Source organism: Cornus florida, unplaced genomic scaffold, assembly GCF_030987335.1.
Source record: "Cornus florida cultivar Cherokee Brave unplaced genomic scaffold, ASM3098733v1 CherokeeBrave_3.0.0_Hap2_Chr11, whole genome shotgun sequence".
Lineage (NCBI taxonomy): Eukaryota > Viridiplantae > Streptophyta > Magnoliopsida > Cornales > Cornaceae > Cornus > Cornus florida.
In genome coordinates, this window is record NW_026775581.1 from 113,970,600 (window position 1) to 113,997,591 (window position 26,992).

General features: G+C 33.3%; 1 protein-coding gene across 1 annotated transcript; it reads right to left on the reverse strand.

The window, feature by feature from the left end:
- Positions 1–9,450: 9,450 nt before the first annotated feature.
- Positions 9,451–22,130, reverse strand: LOC132282976 (peroxisome biogenesis protein 3-2-like). The gene is made up of 7 exons (XM_059784828.1): positions 21,912–22,130; positions 21,408–21,569; positions 21,096–21,295; positions 20,818–20,948; positions 11,448–11,575; positions 10,554–10,781; positions 9,451–9,948 (listed from the first exon to the last, which is right to left on the reverse strand). The coding sequence occupies exons 1-7, from the start codon at positions 21,914–21,916 to the stop codon at positions 9,687–9,689; spliced, it is 1,116 nt and encodes a 371-aa protein (XP_059640811.1). The 5' UTR covers positions 21,917–22,130; the 3' UTR covers positions 9,451–9,686.
- Positions 22,131–26,992: the final 4,862 nt, after the last annotated feature.

A 26,992-nucleotide genomic window follows, 5' to 3' on the forward strand; every position in this document is an offset into this window, starting at 1 on the left:
AAATGCCACTTATTGTTGCTCTTCAAAATGTTCCAACAACTGTCAAACTTAAATTTTGTGTTATTTTGACGAGCAAACAACTCTTTGGCTGCTATCATGTTAAAAAATAAAAATCAATAATTATTAGAAGACAAATCTTTAAAATATATACCAATTAAATTTAATATAATAAATAGCTTACCTTGTACTCATTGTCTTGCCCACTGGGGTAATTCTTTTCAATTTGGGCTATGCATCCAGAAAATTTGGTAATCATTTGTTACATGATAGACCAACGATTCAAGCAGGCGATATGATTTCTTTTAGGTGTACCAGCACCACTAACGTGTTGCTCAAAACTTTCTTGAATTTGGATTCATAACGCTGCCTTTTGTTGGTCTAAACCGATGACAGCATTAGTGCTAATGGCCATCCACGCATAACATAAGGCTTCATCTTCAGCTGTGACCAATTAGGAGGCCGAATAACCCTTTGATTTTTGGGAGGTTGGGAGTTATTGGATTGTGGCACTTTAGTAGGAATGTTGAAAATTTGAGAAGGTTGATGAGACGAAAATTAAGATTCATCTCCAACAAATTGAGATTCTTCTCCAACAAATAAAATCAAAATTATCATTTGATTGGTTGAATTGGGAGTTGTAGTTGTAATATGGTGGTGGAGGATTCATAAAATTGAACTTGAGTAAAAAATATAACTAAAAGATTGAGAAAATGATTTAGTAGTTGTAGCTGTAGGTTGAAAACTTGAGAAGATGGGTTGGATATGAGGTGAATAATAGTAGGAGTTGATGTATTTATAGAGGAAAAATGAAAGTTTTTTTAAATACATATATATATATATAGAATGAATTTTTTTAAAAAAAAATTCAAAAAATAGGTTTTTGTGCCAATATAGCCATTAAGGCATTGTTCGGGTTTACTAAACAGTGCCTAAAACGACTATATGTCAATAGGAATATTTTAAAAAGCAATATTTTTTTAAAAAAAGACACTTTTATCTATTTTTTTAAAACTTTTTTTTGCCCAAAAAAGCCTTTAAGGCACTGTTTGTGTCAGCCAAACAGTGCCTTAACAACTCTTTGGTTCAATTATTTTGAGGAAAAAAAATTTTTTTTTTTTTTTTTTCCCAGCCAAACAGTGTTCTGGGCTAAAACACTGTTTGAGCCAGAATTAAAAAAGAAAAAGAAAATTGATGCGGGCCCGCATGGCAGGCCTGTGAATCACCAACCAATCTTGGTTTTTGGCGACCTGGATCAAGAACCTCTTTATGGGGTCCACTTTTCCCATATGCCATTGGAGCATTGCATCTTGAAAAGTTGGGCCACTTTGACCCAAAAAAAAAAAAAAAAAAGCCACTGATGGAGTTGCTCTGAGAGTTTTGAGCATCTTAATTCAATTTTCTTATACTTTTTCAGTCATTCACGAAAAAAAAGCCCTTTAACAATTTTGTCAAATCGAAGTGGATAGCAATTCCTTCGCAACACCCATTTTGTCACCAAACTTCTCATCTCAACCCTACAAATGACAGTGACCTAAGTCAGGTAGCATTTATTTATGATGGGGATAGTGTTTAGCATCAATAAATTATTAGATATTTTGGGAAAACGTAATCTCGATGAAACACAAGTAATCATATAATCATAAATAAAATCAGGTAAAAGTTGACATATTTAAATCGCATCACTTTTCCTGATTTTTCATCTCTCAAACTCTGTATCCTAAACAGACATAAATTGTTTGCCGACCAGTCCCTCTCTTTGTTTGGGTTTAGGAACTCAAAACATTTCCAACTTTGTATGCTAGTTTTATATAGCTGGAACTTACTTTCATACATGAATCAAAACGTCAACCCTACAAATGACAGTAACAAACAATCTCTTTGCTTGTATTTCTTTTACTTCTTGCACATGTACTTTCCTTTTAACTTGCGTTTAGTTTCCTTGTCTTGCGCTTGCCAATCTTTTCTAGGGAACTTTAACTAATCATCATTGTCTTGATTTTCATTTAAGAAAAAAAATATTACATTTTATTTTAAAATTAAGTTTCACCCTCCATTCGTTTTTCAAGGGCAAACTTGTGCACTCAACTTTAGAATTAAGTCCTAGAACAGTATCCGAGTAAAAGAACCAGTAGGGAAGGTTATTTTTTGCTACCCATAGTGAACTTTTTCAACATCTTTTCCAATGAAGGCTGTAGCGCGAATTAAAATACTCTCCTGCGTTTATCTCATTTGGTGAGGAGAATTAGTACACGTTACGAAAATATCACAACGTTTGGCCTTGCATCCTATTCTAACATTTTTTTGACGTGCATCACAACTTTCTCATCAGAATATGAGAGAATTTTGATAGTTGATTGTGTACTAATGTACAGTTAGTGTCACCTTTCCACCTCGAAAGATTTTGCTAGGTTCCGAGAGACTAACAACTATGTAGATGGCAAGACATTTTAAAATTCTCTACAATATAAATTGTATAAAATTGTTTAGAATTCTCTATACAATTATAAACATCTTCTTGTTACACATCTTAAAATTCAATTCTAAAAAATTGTATAAACTTGTATAACATTGTTTAGAATATACAATTAAAAACATCTTATTCTTCTTACACATCTTAAAATTCAATTCTAAAATTATGGCCTTGCTACCCTTGGCCTATAAATATAGAGATAGGGTTGATTACCTTGGCATCAATCAACTAAATGTTGAAAAAACATGCCTTGTAAGGCGTGTGAAAATAAAAAACGAATAACAGAAGCATAAAAACAGCGAAATGGCTTTACAACCTAAGGTTCAAAACAAAATCCCAAAAATCCACATGATACCATTTTTAAAACCCTAAAACAAAAAGAAAAAGAGTAAGGTTTATGAAGAGAGAGACTGAGAAGAGAGATTGAATCTCGAATTTGAACTTGGGAAGAGGAGGTAGGTCTTTGAGGAAATCAGAGGGTTTCTTGGAGCTCTTCCGTATCTCATCTTCGGCTAAACAGTCAACCTCTTTGACTTTGGGGTCACCATAGTCGTCGTCTATGTAAGCAATGCGTCGATAATTTCAGCACTGGTGGACCACGCCAGTGGTGTAGAAGGAGGAGCTTCCAGCATGAGGATCTCTCCGCTGTTCGCCACCGCCATTGTTGCAAATACCAAACCTCACACTCGCCTCGTCCTTCGTCTAATGAGTAATGTGTGCAGATATATGTTACCATAAGGAATTAGGTAAACTTAGGCGGCCAAACCCAACTCAACTTAAAGCCCAAATTTTTTTTTTTACTTTTTAAATCTTTACCCTTTTCAGGATTAGGTCAAAACCCGGACTTCGGTGGGCTGGACGGTCCAAGTCCAAAGTTCTAACACTTCAACTTGCCCAAACGTTACAAAAGGAAAAAATATTAAATAAAGGGGGCAAAGTGAGTAAAAATATTTTTAACCTTTATATTTTAGACAAATAATATCATATCTTTTATTTTGAGTATATAAGTCTTTTAAGTTTAAAAATTTTGGCAAAAAAAGGCTTAATGTCTATATTAGGTTAGAAAATGACCTTTAAGAAGTTATGTGCGTTGCACATGACTATATTAAGCTATAAAATTTCTAAAATACCCTTTTGATCTCCCCAAAATGCCCCTTTTACCATTATATATAAAAATTACATTTTCGTCTCTTTTTGCAAAATGTTGTTTTTGCTTTTTATTTTACATTTACTTAAATTTTCACTTCTTTTTTTTCAATTATATAAGGCCACTCTAGTCTTTTAATCGCTTCAGTGACTACTATTATGTGACAAGCATTTTTTTTTTTTCCGAGATTGTGAGTGATTTAAACTAGTGAGATTTAATAATACACATTCCTAATAGAATATGGGAACAACTCAATAATTTATATTATTTACTATTTAGTTTCTATAAATAAAATTAATTATTATAATTTTCATTTTAAACTTATAGCTTTAAAACTAAAAAATAAAATCATAAATTTTTTGTATTTCGATTTTTCCTAGACCACATCTATTGGTTCCCACTTAAGAAGCACGGATATTTCTATGAGAGTAATGTACCCATATCGGATACGTGTTAGATATTGATACTACTTGAATACTCACAGATACATGTCCGATACTTCTTAAGCGTATCCATAATTTAAAAAAATGTATTTTTTAATTTTTAACACGTATTTGATACTTCAAAGATACTTCGATGGCGATACTTCCTAGCTAACACATTTTTAACAAGTTTTGAACAGTAAAATGTATTTTTTCAATAATTATAACATAATATAATTGTTAAGAAAAGTTCAAAAGTTATTAAGTGATAGCTAGGGATTTTTTTTATTTTTTTAATTTTTTTTAATGTGTTTTGAAACAAACTCTAATGTTATTTTAATGATTGCATTTAGATTCATAATATAATAAAAACACATTAAAATTATACATTTTAAAAAAAAATTTATATATATTTTTTGCCCCGTCATACCCATATCTTTTCTTTTTTTTAGAAAAGTAATTTTTACATCAATTAATTACAGTGAATTACTAGAGCTATTACTTTTAATTGCTCACTTATTTATATTTAACATAAATAATCAAGCAAAAATTATTTGATTAGATAATTCATTACAAATTTTTAGTATAACTGTCACTATTCTATTATTTTTTTATATTTGTCGTGTAGCGTGTTCCTTTCCACCCTTGGTTGGTTGAAAGTATATTTTTGAGTCGTGAATAGAGAATCCAAGGGTCAGACTTGTTTGAATATATTTTTGAGTCATGAATGGAGAACCCAAGGTTGTTTGAATGTTTTGATGTGCGTGTGGGGGCATGGTCCCATCATTGACGTGATTAATTTTATTGTTACATTTTTTATTATTAAAATTTGTGGAGTATATTTAAGCTTAACACCATCGTTCTAATCAAAGAATAATAAGCTTAGAAAATAAATTCGAAGACGGACTCGGACGAAAGCTGAGAGTTTTGGGCCTCTTAATTCAATTTTCTGACACTTTTTTGGAGTCATTTCATGATAAATGCCCTTCAACAACTTTGTCAAATCGAAGGCCATTCCTCCCCAACACCCGTTTTGTCTCCGAACTTCTTATTTATGATGGGGATGGTGTTTAGCATCAATACGTTAAGATTTTTTCTCATTAGATAGTACGAATAATGTAATCCTGATACACAGATAATTATATAATCGTAAATAAATTGAGTAAAAGTTGACAAATTTAAATCGCATTACTTCTAGTGATTTTTTATTTTTGAAACTCTGTATCCTAAGCGGACATAAGTTGCTTGCAGACCAATTCCTCTCTTTGCTTCGGTTTAGGAACTCAAAACATTTCCAATGTCGTATGCTAGTTTTATATAGCTAGAACCTATTTTCATACATGAATCGAAACATCAACCCTACAACCCTACAAATGACAGTAACAAACAATCTCTTTACTTGTATTTCTTTTGCTTCTTCCACATGTACTTTCCTTTCAACTTGCATTTAGTTTCCTTGTCTTGCGCTTGCAAATCTTTTTCTAGGGAACTTTAATTGATCATTCATTGCATGTTTTGATTTTCATTTAAGAAATAAAATATTACATTTTGTTTTAAAATTAAGTTTCACCCTCCATTCCTTTTGCTAGGGCAAACTTGTGCACTCAACTTATATTTAAGTCCTAGAACAGGATCTGATTAAAAGAACCAGTAGAGGGTTATTTTTGCTACCCAGAGTGCCCTTTATCAACAACTTCTCCAATGAAGGTGGATTAAAATACTCTCCAGCATTTGTCGTAGTGAGTGAAGAGAATTGTCACAGTCGGTTAAGAAAAATAGTGCACGTTACGAAATGTTGTGACGTTTAATTTTGCATCCTAATATTTTTCTAAAGTGCATCATGACCTCCTCTTCACCGACTGGGGCAGATACATAGCACGACATGAGAGAATTTTGATAGTTGAAGTTAAAAAAAAAAGAGAAAAACTTTTAAAGGCCCGGGTATGTCCGCGAATTGACCAAATTGTCCCCATCAATGCTGAGCCAAGTAGAGGAACAAAATTAGTGTAATTGGGTTGTTGCATCAAGGAGTGAAAAGGTTGTGAACATGCGACCACGGTACCTATGGTTATACTCTCCAAACCACCATGAGAAAAGCAATACCCATCGCTGTATATAATATGACACTAATATTTTTAAATTTTAATCATTCATTCTGTTTATATTTCACAGACAATCGTTCATGGTTGGCTGTCTATTTCATTACCACTAGACTTCATTTATTTGTAAAAATTATTTAATTATCCCATCACTGTAATCTTGTTCCTTCCCAACAAACTGTATTATTTGTAGAAATTATTTTACTATTACATCGCTGTATTATATGATTGTGATATATTTATTTTTTAATCATTTTCATTTTCATAAAACTAAATTTTTTTTTTCTATAGTAAAAAACACGCACCCACTCTCACGAGTTATACCATTGGGTTAGATCCTTGATCCATTAAACTTCATCATTTGTAAAAAAAATATATATATATAATATGTTTCTCAGTTACTATTTTATTATATATTTTTTTTTCGACAGGAAATTTTATTATATTGGATCAACATTGGGGAATTTTGTATTAATTCTGTGATATATATATTCGCATATATATATATATATTTATATTGCCAACGTACGTGGCATTTGATATATCCTTGTATATTCTTATATATAAAAATGCATTACGATGTAGTTTCCATTTCTGTAGAATTGGAGCATGTCTTCATTAAAAAGTCAATCAGCATCATGCCACATGGTGATGTCTATCTAAAGATGAGACCAAGCATATGATGATGCTTAATTAACAGCTCAGTTTGAACTGATTTTGTTTAATTACATAACAAGCAAGTTATGGAATAAGGTAGCACTCAAAAGATTCTCCACCGTACCTTCAAATTGATGTAAATATATTAGCATTCAATAATTAATAAATATGATCGCATCAAAGATTTGTTACTTTAAAAGATGATAATAATATTCCTCGTGCATGTATATATATATATATATATATATATCTTCAAATTAAACTTCAAAATGTAAAAAGACAAGACACCTATGTTTCCCCTCCAAACCATGCGGGAAATGTGGGACTGATGCTGACTTTGCATGGCCATTAAAGAGTCCTTCCATCAGTCTGCCTTCTCATCTCACATCATCACAGCTCTCTTTCTCTCTCTAGTGGGTTAGAGAGAGAGAGAAAGATAGTAGGAGGCTCTTCAGTCTAACCAAGATAGTTCTGAGACTGATCTCTGCTGCTGACTCGTTGGTTCGTGAACATATCAATTTGGTTGGCATGGATGTGTTTTTGATCGAACGAAGCAGGAGCTGAGTTTGGTTATGGCTGTCTCGTCTTGGACTGAAGGGTTTCCTTCTCTCTATATCGCTTTATATATATATATATACACACACACATAGATATAAACATTTGAGTTTTGTGTTTGTTGTGCTGATATATTCTCTAATGAATTCATAGAGACTGCTATGTTGTTCAGTTTTAAGCTCGAGGAAAATGACACGCGAGCGGTTATTGATTCGGTAGAAAGAAGGTTTGCACCTTTTCTCTCTAATTTATTTATGCCACATAGGTTACATATATATAAAAAAATGCATGCAAAAAATTAAATAACTCCCTAATTAAAAATTGTCTTCTTATTTGTTCTAATTAACGACAAATTCGCCGCAATACACTATTTTACCCTTTCTTATTAAAATTTTTATTTCTTATTAAATTATTTTTATTATCTTTTCTCTTATCTAAATAATAATTATACTATTTGCCTTAATTTTATTATTAGTATCAATTTATCATAAAAATGGACAAAAAATAAATAGATTTGTAACTAAATTTTTTAAAATGATTAACTTATTATTAAAATTTTATTATTTATAATAAAATTTATTATACTCGGTTTAACTTTTTAATCATAGAACAATACCTTCTTCTTCATACATTATATTGATGAAAAATTAGTAAATTACTTAAATAATACCTTCTTTTTATGTAATATATTCATATAAAATTAATAGATTAATTAAATTGTTTTAAAATTTTCTACTTAATATTTTTGTTTAAACAATTAATTTCAAAAATTGAAGATAAATTTATGAAAATTTAATAGAGAGTATGTCATCAAATTAGTATATTTTTTTTATAATTTATTTCAATACCAAAAATAAATTAAGTATAATTCAATAAAAATTTAAAAAGGGCATTATGGTCATTTAATGAAATATAGTGTAGACATTGAGACATTTTACAATAAAATGTAATAGTTCATAGAGTATTATGCACAAAATTATACTTAAAGATTTATTTGCAAATTGAAATATAGTTGATGGTTTTTTTTACACTTTACCCAACTTTCTATATCAACAGTGTCAAAGTTAAAGTATACAATACTTTAGGGGTATTCTATACATGATATCACTGGCTAATGTACAAACATAATTTTAGATTTTCTTTTTTGAAAACTCCCAATTTCTCATCTATCAAAATAAATTGAGAAGTTTTATGACTTTGAATTGATAGGGACAGTGACCACAAAATGTGAGTATCCATGAGGTATTGTATACTTTCTCTTAACACGAGGGTCTCCTACTTCCTTTTTTGACCTCCGGCTGTAACAATTTGTTGACTCTTTTCATCCCCAACTTCCCAAGCTTACATTTCAGTTTCTTCCCGCCCATATCCTACTGAGTTCTGATCTTGGTTGATTTTAGAAGTTAAGTCTCTCTCGCCTCTCTATTTCAAAGATCAGCAGTGGGCAAGTTCTGTGATTTACACATCCTGTTCAACAACAACAATGGTCGGTCCAACATTCAACAATGGTCAATGCGTACTAGTATGTGTGTCTATACACACACACACACACACACACACACAAAAGGTTTTCCTTTTAAAGTGTCAGGTTTAATCATAAACATCCTGGAGCTGTAGTTTCAGGGATGGGAGAATCTAGTAACCAACACTTTCACGACTCTGCCATCTCCAACGACTCATCTGAGGTTTGTGTTGAGAACTCGAGAGTTATATATTATATAAAGATTACTAACAGGTATATTGCCTAGCGGTACAAGTCTCATACTTTCGAAAGGGAAATCAGGGATTCGAACCTCAGTGGAGGCACGGTGTGTGTCCCCCAATTAGGAAAAAAAAAAATACTGTATAAAGATTAATTTGAAGATTTTTTGTTCGATGGCAATAGAAACAAGAGTGATCACATTGTCCACTAAATAGTAAATACACAGTAACACATACCACCCACATAATGTATGATCTTCCAGGATGCATAAGCCATATGTAGAAACAGGACGTATATAAGTATGAAACCTAGAAACATATGTAGAAGCAACACTTTATCTATTCAAGGCAGTCATTAGCAGTTCTACTCCAGAAAATATTTTTATGAAGCAAAAATAGTTGGTGAAACCCTCCGGGATCAAGCTCTAATTTATTACGCCTCCAAAAAAATATTCAGGAAGACTCGGCAAACTAATAATACAACGAACAACATGGCAACTGAAATTTTACAAATTCACTCAACTATCTTCATCTTTCTTATTCTTTTTAAATTTGTTGAAAATGGGAGAACCGTGAACCCAAACCTAGCTCAACAGATTTGAAGCTTAAAATGTCTGAAAATACAATCTCTCTCACTATTCTACAAAGGTTGGCATGTTTGCATAAAGAAGAGTGAAGAATAGCTGAACTTCTGGTATGGTTTGGATGATTTGTATAAACCTGTTCTTGCTTGGTTCTTCAAGCAGTAGTGGATCCATCTGTGCGATTCGTGGCAGAAGTTTGGCTAGAGGCATCCCTGACAACAAATTGGCTTCTCCACAAACAACCTTGATATCTTCCATTAGTGCATCCACCACCGTTTTTAACGATATGTCAACAATATTTCCGAAATCAGCACTGCAAGCACAAAAACAGAAATTACTGGGAAAAAGATTGAACAAATTGAATTTTGGTTGGCTGATGTTTAGATTTCAGTCCCACCTGTCCAAAAACAAAACAATGTGATTTTTGGGTATTCCGAAGTACTTCAATGAAGAAGCCATCAAATAGAACTCCTACAAGTAATTTTTTGTTAGCTTAAAAGTAAATCTATTATATTGGTTTTTGTACGGCATCACTTCTCTCATTTTGTAACTGTAAACAAAGTTTTAGAAAATCTAAACAGCAGAAGTTGTAGTATATACTGGATAATATGCCCCCTGGACGTTATTACAATGCATTCTTCATCGAGTATCTTCCAACCAGTCACTTAAAAAGTGCTGATTAACAGGTTCGGCTCTCTACCGATTCCATGCAAGAACACCAGTCCAGTAAGAGGCTGTAGCAAATCACTTGAAACAATTGAAATTGTCTTGCATGGTGTTTCTTCCCTGGATTCTGACCAACCGTTGGCCAATGTATTACAGCCATAATTGAAATTTGCACTCACAATGGACTCATGCAATTAATTGCTACATTTAGCTTAGTATTTCAAAATTGTTGAAATCTAGAAGTAATAGTACCTTGATAACACTGCACGTGTCTCAACCATAAGTTGATCAAATTTGGTGACATCAGAAGCATCTGTGTTGTCACTGCTGGAGGATGTGATAAATTTGTAGAATCTAGCGTCCTCAGGCATTAAATAATTCGACCAATGATGAGGGCTCCCTGTGCTCATGAAAATGTCCAGTATCTTCACAACGGTATCGTGAATTACAGTGGTGTTGAAGATATCCATCAACTGCTTTCTGCACAGAAGAAGTTTATAAATAGTTTTGAAGGACCTGAGATAGGTTGAATTAAAATATTCTGTGCAAATTCAGAACTTAGTTACAGAAAAGAAAATAAGAAAGAAAGAACTCAATTAATCCAAACAGACTCTTGGAGGAGAAAGAAGAGAGATTATCACCCATCTTAGTTTTGCTTGGATATCTTTCACTTGTCCATAGGAACTTTTTTGGAGCTTCTTGATCAAAATTTAGGGATCTTTCCTTGGGGGTGTTTTAAAGTGCCATCAACCACAAGGGTAACAATTGCCAACTAGCAATGCCTCAATAGACTTATGGGAAGAAAGGAATATCAGATTCTTTTGTTATATGGTAAAAATCTACATCGTAAGTCTAAAAGGCGTTGATCTCTTTAAGAGGTTTTAGTAAGGAAAATTCACAAGACTTAAAAACAATGGAAACAACACAACATATTGCATTCCTTCTTTTTACTCCCTCTTTCCCGCACTTTTTTTGGTTTGTCTTTTCCGTGCAGGGTCAGGGAAAGAGGGAAACAGTATTCCTTTTGTTGTATCTGAGTCTCGATGCTCTATATAAACAGTACAGAAAATAGTTCAGATAGGTCCCTTCTGATGATTAGGTACCAAATACACATGCTAAATTTCAAGGTGGTAATGGAAGGCTCACTCTTTGAGAATTTCGGTTGCTGCTGCCTGCATATTAGAAATCAAGGTGGGCATGCCATAATTACAGAGAAAATCGGAACTTGCCAGAAACTGTTGCTGGTCACTCCTATCAATTAAATCAGTTTCCTCCTGTAGAAAAAAAGTCATGGATCAAAATCTTGTTTTGTTTCCATTAAAGCGAAAAAAATATTTCTATTTCCTAATGAACCAAAAAGAAAGATGGGTGAAAAATCAAAACCTGAAACAACTCTGTTTCTATCAGAAATACAAAAAAAGCTTGAAGCTTACAGAAACAGCCAAAAACACTGAAATGATCATATGTCAAGAGCAATCTAAAAAACTAATAAAAAACAGTGTCCATTATGCAGATACTTGTGTCAAAATATTTGAATTCATGTAAATTACATATGTCAAACCTATTATGTGTCATATCATTTGGAATCCATTGTACTTGTTTATACTAGCATATAGCTTGTCTAATATTTGGAATATTGGCATTTACAGGAATGTGAGTTTTTGACATGCAATGTAAGAAAGAAGATCTCAGGGCCCCCCTTCTGTTTCCACCTTTTGGGACTTATTTTTTTTCGATTCAAAGGGATGCCCTCGAGCTTAATTTTTATACGACAAGAAAGCTGTTACTTCTTCTAGAGGGTTTGATTAGACAATTCAACGTGACTGGAATCCTCCTCCAAAGGGTACACAAAACTTTATTTTAAGCGCTTTTGAAAGGCAAAGTCCATTCAACATCAAATTTCAATCATATTCAGATCATCATCAATATCCTTGCCTAATTTCATATGAATGGTTCGGCTGAATGAATTTTCGTTTCTCAATCTTTTCTATTACAAGCCATCTCTCCTATAATATTCAACTTTTAAAAATCATTTCTAATGATCACTTTGGAGTTTGGATTATCTTTTGGTTTTGAAGCATGATCATTGTATCATCAATATCCGACTCTTAATAAAATTTACATTCCATATACTTAGTTTTAATCCTAATTTTGAAACCTTTTGATTCTGATGCATTCCTCCACCTTCTTAATTTTATTACTCGTTTCTCTTTAAAAGTGTCCAATACATGCACCATGGAATGTCTCCCTCAAGTCTTTTGTGAATTCATTTCATATTATTGCAAATAAATATAAACTTAGTGTAGACTTTTGGTGTAATCCTACGTCTATAGAAAAATAACTAGTCTCACCACCTGTAGGGCGAACTCTAATTTCTGTATTTACATACATATCGTGAATAATATTTATCGTTTCTACATGAATTTGTTTTCTTTTTAAAGCCTACCAAATTAGATCTCTCGACACTATCATATGCTTTTTCTAAATCTATAAAGATCACAAGTAGATCTTTTTGCTTACTCCTACACTCTTCAACTGAGATTTGAGGTTTGCTCTTTCTATTGCTGATTGATGGATTCTTGGGGGATGTATTTGGCGCTCGTGAGCACCCTTGAAGGTGACCTTTTTTTGGTTGGACAACAGCTTTTGGGAGGATCTTGACCATGACAATCTAAGGAGGAGACATTAGATTATTGTTAATTGGTGCCGCATGTGCAAGCGGGTGGAGGAGTCAGTTAATCATCTTATTCTTCATCGTCCTTGAGCTAGGGAGGGTTGGGATATGCTTTGTGCTATTTTTGGGATCCTGAGTCCGCGGTTAGCTTGATTGCCGCTAACTCGCTAAGGGTGGTTGCCGGGTGTGGCCCCAAGAAATGCGTGGAGGACAACCCCTCTTTTCTTGCGGTGGGTTCCTTGGAAGGAGAGGGATGGGAGATCCTTTATTTTATTTTATTTTTGGATGGGGGGTGGATATTCTATGATTAGTTCTCTATTCTTTTGGGTTCAGGGTTCCAATTGTAAATCTATGGAGATTCTTGTCTTTTGTAGATAGCTTGAGGCTAAAGTTTTTGTGGAGTTGTTCTGGGCCGCATCCCCCTGTTGGGCGCTCTTCAATGAATACCTAAAAAAAAAAAAGTAAATTCATAAATTCATAGTTTGCTTCAATGAATTCCTTCCTTAAACTTTGATCCATCTCCTTGGCATAAATTCATAGTTTCATCTTTTCAAAATCATATTGAGATATAATATGTTAAACGTTCTCAAAGTTTTCTTTAAGCACCAATGACCCTTTCTTTAAAGGAATCGGAGCGGGAATGCAAATTCTAGCAGACGATTAAGTGGATTTTCAGATTGATGAATAAGGAGACAGACTTTTTGGCAGAGTGACCTAACACCTTGGAGAACAGGGCATTTTTCTACCCTCATTGAGGGAGTTCCGGGTTGAGGGTCATTTCCTTGGTTGTGTCCTTTCTACCAATTGTTCCTTCTCCGCTGTTCTTTTCCTTCTCTTCATGCTTAGGCTAAGTAGGATTTCTCATCTTCCCCGACCTTAACATCATATCAATATCCTCTCTTCAATAATTTCTTTGGTTTGATATCAAAAGCATTTCTTAAAGAAAAACATATCAATATCCTCTCTTCAATAATTTCTTTGGTTTGATATCAAAAGCATTTCTTAAAGAAAAAAGGTACAGAAGACAGAAAGAAAGGTCACATTGGCCCTTTAAAATTAAAGAAAGAAGGAATCCTAAACATTCAAATAAGGAGGCAAATCTTTCAAATAAGGAGAAGCTATTAAAACCTTCTAGCACAAATGACATCAATAACTGAACTCCACAATACTTAAAATTACCCTGAACAAAGAGAAGAGTAAAAGCCCTTATTCGCAAGCATGGATAATAACAAAAAATTGACCAACTCTATATTTGTGTTGTACATTGATTTATTATATAAGATCCCCTACTAATCAAGTGATAAACAGTATCTTTCATAAGCTCTTCTATCCCTTCCAAATTCCTTCCCAAACTCCTACTCTAAGAAAAACTCCAAATTCCTTACTTCTTTATAAGGGCACATCCCCGGAGCCCTGGTCAAGATAATAGTAATTCTTACCTTGGAATCCTAGAAGGAGGTCCATGGTACCAACACAATTAGAATGACACAGATAAATATAAGATACTATTGAAGATTTAATGGAGGAATCAGTGGAGGAAAATCTTTTAGTAATTCATGTTATTTCTTATTATTGAAGATTTGGTGTTACTAGAGGAACCAATGGAGAAAAATCCTCCTTGTTTCCTATTTTCTAATTCTTTCCATTCTCATACTTTCTCCTCCTCCTCCTATATAAAGGAGCCTCCATCATTGTATTGTATATGAATTGAGGGAGTATTATAAAAGTGATGTAGCCCTTTGGGCTCTTTGTGCAGTGGATGTAGGCCCTAATGGCTGAACCGCGTAATATATTCGTATTTTTCTCGATTAATTTCTCTTCACATACGTTTTATGCTTTACAACATGGTATCAGAGCCTAATTTCTCTTCCTAGGTTCGGACCCCTATTTTGGGGTATTCCCTTAGCATCTAAAATGTTGCTAAGGGTTTCTCGGTACTATTTGTGACTCGTTTGGACTGCCAATTTGTTCGGCAGTAATGTTATTCGCTTTTGCCGTGTCTCAGGCAATTTTTATCAACTTGTTTGGGCCACCGGTATGTTTGAGAGCATTGTCCTCGCCTTTACCGTGTCTCCGACAGTTTTTTGTTGACTTAGTTGGACTGCCGGTGTGTTCGGTAGCATTGTCTTTGTCTTTGCCGTGTCTTCGGCAGTTTTTATTGGGTTGCCGGCGAGTTCGGTGGGATTGTTCTTGGTCTTCTCACTTCTCTCTTCATCATTCACAATTGTTATTACTCGTCATCTCAATGGCAAGTTGGGCATTCATGCTCCAACTTGAGGGGAAGTATTGAAGATTTAATGGAGGAATCAGCGGAGGAAAATATTTCAGTAATTGATATTATTTCCTATTATTGAAGATTTGGTGTTACTAGAGGAATCAATGGAGAAAAATCCTCCTTGTTTCCTATTTTCTAATTCTTTCCATTCTCATAATTTCTTCTCCTATATAAAGGAGCCTCCACCATTGTACTGTATATGAGTCGAGAGATTATAATAAAAGTGATGTAGCCCTTTGGCTCTTTGTGCCGTGGATGTAGGCCCTAGTGGCTGAATCATGTAATATTTATGTGTTCTACTTGTTTTATTCTTTACAACAGATACCATGGAGGACTACGTAACATACTTCTGATAATAGTTAATCAACCAACTCGACAGGTATACATCATTTTCCACCTCACTAATCTCAGATTTACCCTCTCTAAATAAACATATCACAGTTACAGCATCTTAGCTTTGAATGAAGAATTGTACGGGAAGACAAGGTAAGAAGGAAGATTGACAAATAAGCAGCCAAATAGATATCGAATGCTCAATAAAAATAATATTTCCCAGTCACATTAATTTTTGGACAGATTGCCATCAAACTAGCACAGCATATATCACAATTTCATAAAAGATTCAATAAGATCAACAAGAAACCCGTCATCTCTGTAAAAAAGAAAGTATTAGGTAATGCAATCTCGAGAGGCAGTGAAAATTGGACTTCTTGATGTATAATCACTTAATCAGTAATCGAAGCCAATACATGTAATACCATAAGATACAATATAATACCAGAGTTTTCAATCGAGTACCCATATTTCTGTAATATTAGTGCAGTAAGATTCTTTTAAAAAATCACTTTTCAATATTATTCTCTGTGCCTAAGGTTCTATAGTAGGGATCAATTATTTTGTATTGGGTATTAGAGAGCAAAATACAACTCCAGACAGATTGAACTCTGGAATCATTCAAGGAAGGGCTAATTATTGGTTAGTTTCTTCTTTAAGTATATCTGCAGTATGTCACTGGGCCTTGTTGCGATTTTTTATATCATTTGGTGCAAGACTGCAAAGCTCTAATTAGTCTTCATTGGGGAAATCCTCAATGTCAGAAAAAGGTAAGAAAGTCAATTCACTACCTCCCACCTTCTCCCCTTCCGCACATCAACCTTGACTAACACAGTTGAAAACAGTCTTCTAGAGAACACAATGGCCAAACTAAGGGTGAAAGTGAAGTACTTCAGCAAGTAATATTTCTAATATTAAGTAATAGCTGTTCTATTTGATTCATGCAATATTGTGTGTGAATTTATGGAAGGAGCATAGTTTGTCCTCCGATTAAATTGGTCAAGAATCAGATAGATCCATTCCACCTAAAGTAAACAATTTGTTCTTGACGAGTACATAATTAGTCAACCTGAAATACAAGGGCATGATGCAGGCTTCATAATTCAGGTCCTTAACAGGCAATCAGGATTAGTGTTTCCTGTAACTTTATTTAGGTATGACTAACAATTAAAGGAAAAGAATTTTGGGAGTGGAGTTAAGGATTATCAAAGATGATTAAAATGACTTGTAAGTGACTTAAAAGAAGAAGAAGAAGAAGAAGAAGAAGAAGAAGAAGAAGAAGAAGAAAGAAAGCAATTAAAACCACTGAAAAGAATGATGGAATTTTGCATGGATGACCTATAGAGGATGGTTGGCTAAAAAAACAATGACGCGATTAAGTCACAAGAAATTCAGAAGATGTCGGGAAGTGAGAATAAATGACAGTAAGAAGAGAGAGAGTGTGTGTGTGTGTGTGTGAGTGTGTGTGTGTGTGTGTGTGTGTGTGGTGGGGGAAGAAGAGAAAAAGAAACTCCCAAAGGCACTTTCTTTAGAAGAAAAGCAAATTACACCCTAAGTAAAGCTTATCCTTTCATTCCTTTTTAAACCAAAATCCCTAATAACAAGCAATCCCAGCCATTGGATTAAAATAACCCCAGCATCTAGTGAAACCCCAAAGATAAATACACACTACTACTTATAGCCAGAGCAACAGCATTATGAACATAAACTTGCTCCAGTAGCATAAATAGTGCCCAACTTAAACACAATGCAACTGTTCATGTAATACTTAAAACATGGAATAAAATCCAGCATGTAATACTTAAAACATGGAAATTGAAGGATCAAGTTAAAATCTGTAAGTAAACGTATGTAGCCATGACATCCCATATGTACCCGATACCATCTTCATAATGCCATGTAAGAAATTTGGGGACTTTGAACGAAGGTCTTTGAAACTATATCCCATACTCGGGACGTGTCCAAAGTTACCGGTGATGAAACTAACGGCAGATACTCACACATATGTTGAAAGTACAGGAGAATGAAAAACTTGACTGCATATAGAAGGGCAAGATCACCAAAGTTTTCAGCATATTGTAAGGCTATGAGATAGTTCCACTTACATTGCGTCCCACACCATTGCACAGACTTCCAATTAAATAAACCCCATAGAAACAACCTACTAATAGTCATCATTAATATCATTGCTTACTACCATGAATCATGATACCATCTTCTTTTTGTATAAATTATCAAAGAATGACATAGGAAAAAATTATCAAATAATGCATTTCTAGGATATGTTTGATTGTAATCATCAATATACCTCATCTTTTGACACAAGGAATAAAAGGTTATTCTAGAATGAGAGGGATGGATTGACCATATACCATTTTGAAGAAAAACTGATCTATCAATCAACTAACTAAAATTTTCATGTGCAAATTCCACCAGGGCAGAGTTTAACAAGCTGATACATTGACTGTACAATTTTGAATAACTGCCCTGTCAATCAGCTAAATAATCTCTTATACCCAAATTCCACATGGGCAGAGTTTAACTGTCAAATTCTCAAACTTGCACCAAAGAATCTACAAAATTCTTGCATATTACCAAAGGCAAAAAGTAAAAACTAAAGAATGTCATCAACGTTATATTCTAGCTAAGTTAACTACAAGAGGTGCAAAGTGAGAGGGAAAGGGGAAGGAGAAACAGCCTGCCCTCAAGTTTGTTAAGTGCTCTACCCAACTACTTAGATGCTACCTTGAAGAGTGATAATCCCATAGGATACTCGAAAGCTCAGGAGAGGTTGAGCCTCACTTGGATCACAGACAATCTAGCAAACCAAAGCTAAGAGCACACCTGAACACAACACTGCACATAGGTTAAAACTACCTTACAAAAGAAATACAAGTTGAACATGACAGACCACTAACATGGCAGCCACATTCAAGAATATGACATTCAAATCCTAAGGTAAGAAAAGGCCATTACTTAGTAGGCCAGTGTCACGACTAGGGCTGCAAATGAACCGAGTTGTTCATGAACAGCTCGGGCTCATTCGTTAAACAAATGAGCCAAGCTTGAGCCCAATTTTTAGGCTCGTTTAGTAAACGAGCCGAGCCTGAACAATGTTGGACTCGGCTCGGCAAGCTCGTGAACAAGCTCATTTAGTAAAATTTTATTTGATTTATTCTCAGCCCAAATAAATAATTACCCATTAAAATTACACTTAAGCCCGTATCATAATGTTGGCCTATAATTTTACTTTAGAAGTCCAACTTATAAGCCCATATGCATTCAAAATTTTAAATAAAAATAAAAAAATAAAAAAAATAAATAAATAAATAAAAAAACTAAAATCTCCAGGCTAATACGCACCTCAGCCCTAACTTATCTCATTCTTGCCGCCACACTTCATCACCAATCTCTCAGCCTAACTTATCTCATTCTTGCCGCCACACTTCATCTCCAAGCTCATCTCTCATTTGTCATCTCTCATGTCTCATCTCTCTTACTCTGGTGTAGTTAATCCACGCTACATCTTCAGCAGCCATGTGATTTGTGAGGAGATGGTCAACAATCGCGATGGAGACAGAAGGAGAAGATCGATGAGCAATGGATGAAGTTGCTTGGCTTATAAAGTCAAGGTCTGAACTGTATACATGGATTTCTTCATATATACACGGATTCTTGTATAAATTTGGTATTGTATATTTCTCCTCAGTATAAGATATATATATACACACACACACACGCACGAGAATGAGATGGGTGTGTTGGGCCAAACGAGCTCGAGTCGAGCCCGAGCTTGCCAAGAAACTCACGAGCCGAGCTCGAGCACCCTTCTGATCTTGACAAGCCGAGCCCGAACATGCCAAAGCTCGGCTCAGCTCATTTGCAGCCCTAGTCACGACCCGCCCTGCTGTATAGATAATGTACATTTTACACACTCTCCATACTCACAGTTTTCAAAACACGTCTAACTATGTAGAGGCCCCTTAAATCCTAATTGTGTAGACACGTTTTGAAAACTGTGAGCATGGAGAGTGTACAAAGCGGACACTGTATACACAGCGGGGTGTGACACTTGGAGGGAAAGACAATAGACATACCTAACCTTTTTACTTGTGTTACACGGACTCTCCTATCCACTCAGCGTACTCATGTTGACAAGATACACCATGGGCATGGATAAGATATATGCGTTTGCGATTCGTTCTAGATCAAACCACCAAATTCAAAAAAAAAATTATATATATATAAATAGGTGTCCGAGACACAAACCCAAATTGTAAATTTAATTCTTAATATACATGATTATGACGGAAGGAAAAAAATAAGAAGAATAAGCTCAAACTTGATAATAGAAAAGAGTTTCCTACTTATAAGATTGATAGAATTCCTTTCTTAACCACATTCCATTCAACTAAAAGCATAATTGATTGTATACTTAAAGAAAAATAATATGATATATTACACTATTATATAACATCTAATGCATTACAATACGCATGGCATGTTTACATACCCGTACACAACTTTTAGACACATTTTAAGTGATGCCCCTTTATCCTAACATTTGGGATTTAGAGAATTCCAACATTTAAACATGCAACTGCATCCAATACACAGACCGGATCCCCAAAACATAGATTTTTACAATATTTTGCACAAATTAGCTGCTCTAAGGTAATGCCCCAAAAATGATGACCTTCTTAATGGGCATGCCACCTCCCGACCAACTATAACCTTATAGCTGAGATTAATTCTCAGGTTGCTCCTACCTCCTCAGAAGAACATTATAGTACTGAAGACCTCTTAGACAAAACTCCATAATGGACTATATTTCGTACTTTTGTAGACTGGTTATACATATTTTAGGATATCAAAATACTTAATCATTCACTGTTTATTCCACGCTGCTGAAAACTATTCCATATAGGTTTTGTTACTGAATAGATGTCTTCAAGTAACTAATTGTTGGAAGCCTTCTAACAACTGCAAGGATAAACTCTTGGAAACAATGAATGGCAACATTTAGCTAAGGATGCCTGGATTATTTAATTTTTGAGGAAATCTCAACCATATATTAGCATAAAAAATAACTGCATTGGACTTAGACTGGGAAAATTGCTACTGGGAATATAAACGAGTTTCACTGGAGTTAAAACATAGACAATTTATCAACCAACACCTACAAGTGAAGGATGTCACCGATGGATTAAAAGGTAAAAAGCAGCAACTCTTACAAGTAAATGGGAACTTCCAAGACCCCGTGCAGTGTCAATATAAAGATGTCTCCCTAATATGTTGACTTGAACTCTAATGTATAAGCTAAGCACTGTCATTGTCCAAAGTGACACCACCATTCTTGTGAAACCTGCACAGACCGCAAAAGCCGCACACAAGGTAAGCTAATCATGATTTTTTATTGCAATAAGATTAGGGAAAATTCTAAGTTATACTGTATTAATATTACAGGCACCGCAGTGTAAAAAAAAAAGTAAAAAGATTAACCAATTCATACTTAGAATTTTCAGTCTCTCCCATAGCTCAAGTTTCTGCGAAGGATTCAAAGTGTTGGGCTGACCCTTCCCTTTCATTAGCTGCTCTGTCAGGTGCAGAAGGTCCAACTCTTCTGCCACCCGACTACTCAAATAGAGCATTGCATGAGGTAAAGTTGTTGTATCAGCTATCCTTTGAATGTTCTCAAAATGTGCTTGCATTCTATCAACAATCAAAAACCCTAAAAAAAATCAGAACCCAAATAACATGCATCTCTGCAGAATAGAAATCTTGTCAACAAAATGAAATACCAGAATCCGGCTCTTTACTTAACTGGGTTTTAAGGAGCTCATCATTTTCAAGCTCGCTGGCAAGTTCTCTCTCCAGATCAGAGAGCCTACGTGTGTAAGTATCATAAAGCTTGTAGAAAAGATACCCACTTCCAAAAACGCCAACAGTAACATACACCTTCCTCCTATGCCTTCTCCAAAACTCCCTATTACACATAAATCCATCACAAACAATTGAAGTACCAATCAAACTTTGAATTTGATCATATATAATTATCCAGCCGAAAAACAAGTAGTTGAACCTCAAAACAGTATTTTCCAAGATAACAAATCATGTCTTACAAAAGAAATTACAAAAACGAAAGGACCCAGATGAAGAACAAAGGGTATTTGAGGCACAAAAGTTAGTTCTCACAGTATACGGCCTCTCTGAGCTCCAAACCCTCCCAAAAAAAAAACCAATTTCAACAAAATATTATACAATCAAGCAGAAAAAAATACAGATAAGGGAAGTATCAGTTAGAAATGAACAACAGAAATAAACCAACCACATTCAATCTCTCTTCGTTTGCCGGTCTTTATAGCTCCGTTCGATCGCTTTCCCACCGGCCTCGAACGTGGCCGGGGCTTCTCTCTCTTTCTTTCTCTCTCTAGAACGAAGGAAACTCTAGGAAAGGGTTCAAGAAATACAATGGTCCGAGGGACTTCGAACAACTCACCTCGCAGTCAGTAATAAAATATGGGTGTTTGTTTGGAACCAAAGAGAGACAAAGGTAGGGAAACAAGTTCCCTCCCCCTAAACACACACTCATTGGAGTAATATCTATTGAATAAAATACATTTACCTTCCCCTCTAGTTTAGAAGATATTTTTATATTTTAAATAATTACAATTATCCCTCTTTTAGTTATACGAGTAAAAAATGTAGAAGAACTCTATAATTAAATACTAATATTTTAATGGACTACAAATAAAAAATATTAACATAAAAAAAATGAATGATTTGGGTAATATAATCATAATATAAAAAGAAAAAGAAAAAATAGTTGACTATAATCATCAAATAAAAATATTTAATAAGATGTGAAACTCAACTCATATATGACTTATTTAAATTAATAAAATATTTAAAATGAAGTTTTACGGGTGCATTTTTTTAGTTAAATCAACCTCTTTGAGATTAACTTATAAATTAATTTGATTCATTTGTTTTATTAATGTAATTCTGAGAAAAAACAAAATTTGGTTAGTGAATATAAAATAAATTATAAAATTCAAAAGTGATATATATGAATGTATATCCTTTACGAAAAAAGAAACAATGTGACATTTTAGGAGGAAAATTAATAACAATGATTTAGTTTTAAAATGTATAAACTCTCTATTTTTTTTTATATAAATTAATCTAAAAATACTCAAAATAAACTAAGAAAAACAAAATACTCAAAATAATCAACAATCAATTAACTAACCAAGAACCCACATGCTGACAATGGGAATAAACAATGGTAACGCTTTCATCAATCAAATGCGTCCCTAATCCAAAATGTGCCATTTAGAAAGAAAATTAATAAGGTAATGTATTTTTTTTGTAACTGTCGAAATTTTAACAAGGGTAATATTGTGGATAAAACTACTAAAATGTGTTGAAATCCCAAAATGTGCAAGTGTGTAGTTCTTATTTAAAAAATTATTTAATTTAAAACTGAAATATTAAAAAAAAAAAAAAATTAGCGTAACTGAAATATTAAATTGGATGATTGCTTATTGTGGATACTTTTGTTTTTTTAAAAAAATATATATTAAAAAAATGTTTGAAAATAAAAAAATAAAAAATAAATAAATAAAAAAGTTACTATTTAAGCCTATTGATAACCTTCCAAAACCAACCTCTTTTTCTTTCTTTCCAACCATTTTTGCTAAACATAATTTTTTAATCACCCTCCATTACCTTTCCTTTCCTTTCCTTTCCTCCTAACTGACCCTTACCGTGCAAAGCCCCTAACTAACTAAATTTAAATTGACATGGAAACTTTTGTTTTTTAAAAATAGAGCAGCTATCCCCCGAATTAATCACCGAACTTGACGTGACCACGTCAGATTCTCACCCTTTTTTTGCATGAGGGAGCAAAAGAGTTCATCATGTGCAGGTAAAAAAAAAAAAAAAGAAAAAAAAAAAAAGGAAGGAAGGTGGGAAGGTGATCGTGAAAAAGGAATACCGTAAAGCTCAATAGTTTCCATAATTAGAAAAAAACTTATCTTTATCAATTTTTACTTTTTTTTAGGAATCGACTTATCTTTATCTTGTTATGTAGTATCTTTTAGATTTTTTTTTTTATAATTGATATATTTAAGAATTTACACTGTACCGATTGAATTGCTGTTGGAGAAGCAAACTTATTCAAAACCCTAGATAGAGAGAAAGAGTCAATCCCGAATCAATTAGTAATGTTGTGAATACTCCCGAATTTTTGTACGTGATTCGAATACAAGATGATCATGTAATTCTTAAAATCATATCATTGAGTAATACATAAATCTATTGAGAAATTTGTAGAAAAAAATCTTTGAATATTTATGATCTATTACTAACATATATGTAATTGTGTGTGTATATATATTTCTATTTGTATATATACACCTTCTTTTGGTCATCTTCACAATGTTTATCACTACATTACCTTCTCAAACAAATGTTTTTTTTTATTTATTTATTTATTTATTTTAGGGGTGAACTAAGCACGTGATGGCTCTTTTACTCTTCACGCGTAAGAAGTTTTAGAGAAATTTTAGAGAATCTGACATGCCAAGCCACGTTAGATTCGATCATTTTTTCGGGGATTACCCTTAGGCCCCCTTATCATTTTCCTTCAAAATAAAAAGAAGAAAAAATAGTCCAATACTTATTATGCAAAGCCCCTACCTAACTAAAATTAAATTGAAATAAATGTCGTGAATTGAGAGTACAATTGTCCTTTTGTAATATCAGTGATCTAGCGGTATCAGATTCCTACTTTCTAAAAAGAGGGTTAGGGTTCGAGCTTCAATGAAGACATAGAAAAAATTGTCAGTATCAGATTCCTACTTTCTAAAAAAAGGGTTAGGATTCGAGCTTCAATGAAGACATAGAAAAAAAAAAAAAAAAAATTTGCACAGCCATTAGGCAAAATCATTTTCACTTCTAAGGGTCTGTTTGGTTAGATAGAAATAGATGATGGAAAGTGAAAGTGAATGAAAGTGAAGTGAAGAAAAAAAAAATTAAGTTTCCATAGTGCATTTGGTTAGTATGAAAAATTTTCAAGAAAGTTGTGAGAAAATATTATGTTGTTAGTTTGGATAGAATGAAAAAGAAAAGAAAATGATTGTACTTGTCAAAATTGCCCTTATAATTTTAAATACTAAAAATATAAATAAATTTGAGTAAAATTAATTCATGCATCAAATTTTGTTGTTGATAATAATATTCTGAACTTGTGTGAGATGCCAATTCACTGGTTACTCAAAAAATTTTAATATATATATATTAAATATATATATATATATATGATTTTGACCTTACAATTTATATAGTAATTGTAAGGATTTTGATGAAATCGAATAAGATTAGGATTGTTTCACTAGATGTTTGTTTGTATATAATAGAATAACTAAAACCAATAGAATTTTACACATAACAACCAAGTTTATAAGGGTTTTCTTTTTCAATTCAACTAGAATTATATAATTATAAAATATTTTGTATTATTCTTTTTAAGGAACGTATTTATTTCCAAAAATTTATAATAACTCTAGTATCAAAATTCTAAAACCTAGTTGATATGTATATATACATATTGAAAATTAATATAATGCACTTAAAAAATATCCACCATAATATGTTACATGTATATATGTATTTGGAATGGGAAAAAAACAGAAGAAAAAAAAAAAGGGAAAAAAGAATAAAGCAATAAAAATAGATTTTTAAAAAAAATTGCTAAAAATAAGATCTCTCCAATTTCACGATTTCGTTTGCGTTTGAAAAAAAAAAAAATGTCTATCAAAAAGGGACAAAAAGATAAAGGAAACCCAAGTTATCCAACTGATAATTATGGGTATAATAGGAATTTAAAATATAACTTAACAACTTTCCCGAGAAATAAAAATTTTCGCGTGTTTTATGCAGGAATCGTTTTAAAGAAAATTAGCTACTTGCGAGAATTCAGTTTCCTGAAAATTTTCCGTTTCATCCTAAACAAACGCACAGAAAATTTAAATATTTTCCAATTCTTTTCTTTTCTTGCTAGTTCTACCTAACCAAATGAACCCTAAAGGAATATTTGTCATATGAAGATAGAAAATTTGCATAACTTGGGCCATCTTTAAACATTAGTGAAATTGATGGCAATGGTCTCAAATTGGTACACACACATAGAGGTTGTTTGGCAAGTGTTTTGTTTAATTTTAGGCCTACTACAGTAGCCCATTTCAAGCCCAAAACATGTTTGGTTAGGCTTATTGTGTTTCAAACAGTTGCAAAACAATTTAAAAAACGGACCAAAAATATGAAACACCATTTTGGTGTTTTTTGTTGTTTTGGTATTGTTTGGGCTAAAAATTACTGTAAAGAAGCAAAAACCATCATTTTACTTTAGCGGAGGCAACAATTGAAGGACATATAAAAGAAAAAAGCTGCAACAATCTAAGGTTCATGTTTGCTCTGGCGATTCTTGGTGACTGCTAGGCAACAACTGAAGGACGTATAAATCCAAGGTTCCACTACTGTTTTTGGCCGATACCTTCAACGATTTGCATTCCTTTGCAGTTATTTTCGACGATCTCGACAGGTTTGACGACTTTATTTGAATATCTGAGTTTTTTTTTTGTTTTGCGGTTGCAAATCTACAATATTTGAGTTTTTTTTTTTTCTAAGAGTTTTGCGTTTGGTCATCGATGTCTATTACTCAACCTCTATTTGTTTGGATTTCATGATTTTTATTTTTATTTTTATATCTAATTAACAATGAGTTTTGCTTTCGGAAGATTTCTTAGCATTACAATATTTGGTTTCACTTTGAATAGACGATGGAAAGACCAATCTAAAAGCTAGTTCTTTGTAGGCTGTTTGTTCTTTAGTGTTCAATGCTCTGGGTTGTTGTTGGTTACCTAACGAGTTAAATATACCTTCGTTTTTAAATGTATTGACTCTACATATAGGAACTACTTTTAGGCTTGCCCATGAACAATCACCAAAAGTGGATATTGATTGGGTGAACAATTTATATGAATGCATTGTGAATCTTTGACAGGACTATTGATTACCTAGCGAGTTATGACCATTATGTGGTCCGAGAGTCACGGGTACCAACCATTAGATAACCTCAATCTGAAACTTATCCGGTTTGATTTACTGATTGTTTGGTAAAATGCTTGAAAGAAAAATATTTTCATGGAGTTCAATATTTCTATATTTCTTTTACTGATGGCGAACTCAATATTTCTTGTGTTTACTGACCATACACTATCACGCGAAAGCCGTCCACTCCAAAGTTCGTTTTCCTGAGGACTCACTTTCTCTCTCTCTCTCTCTCTCTCTCTTTCTACATATATATATATATATATATATATATATATATATGATTATCTTGTT

Coding starts and splice junctions, on each gene's coding strand:
- LOC132282976 (XM_059784828.1), bottom strand. Junction 10,782..11,447: donor GCAACCGAAATTCTCAAAGA/GTGAGCCTTCCA, acceptor TCTTCTGTGCAG/AAAGCAGTTGATGGATATCT. Junction 9,949..10,553: donor ACACGTGCAGTGTTATCAAG/GTACTATTACTT, acceptor TTGTGCTTGCAG/TGCTGATTTCGGAAATATTG.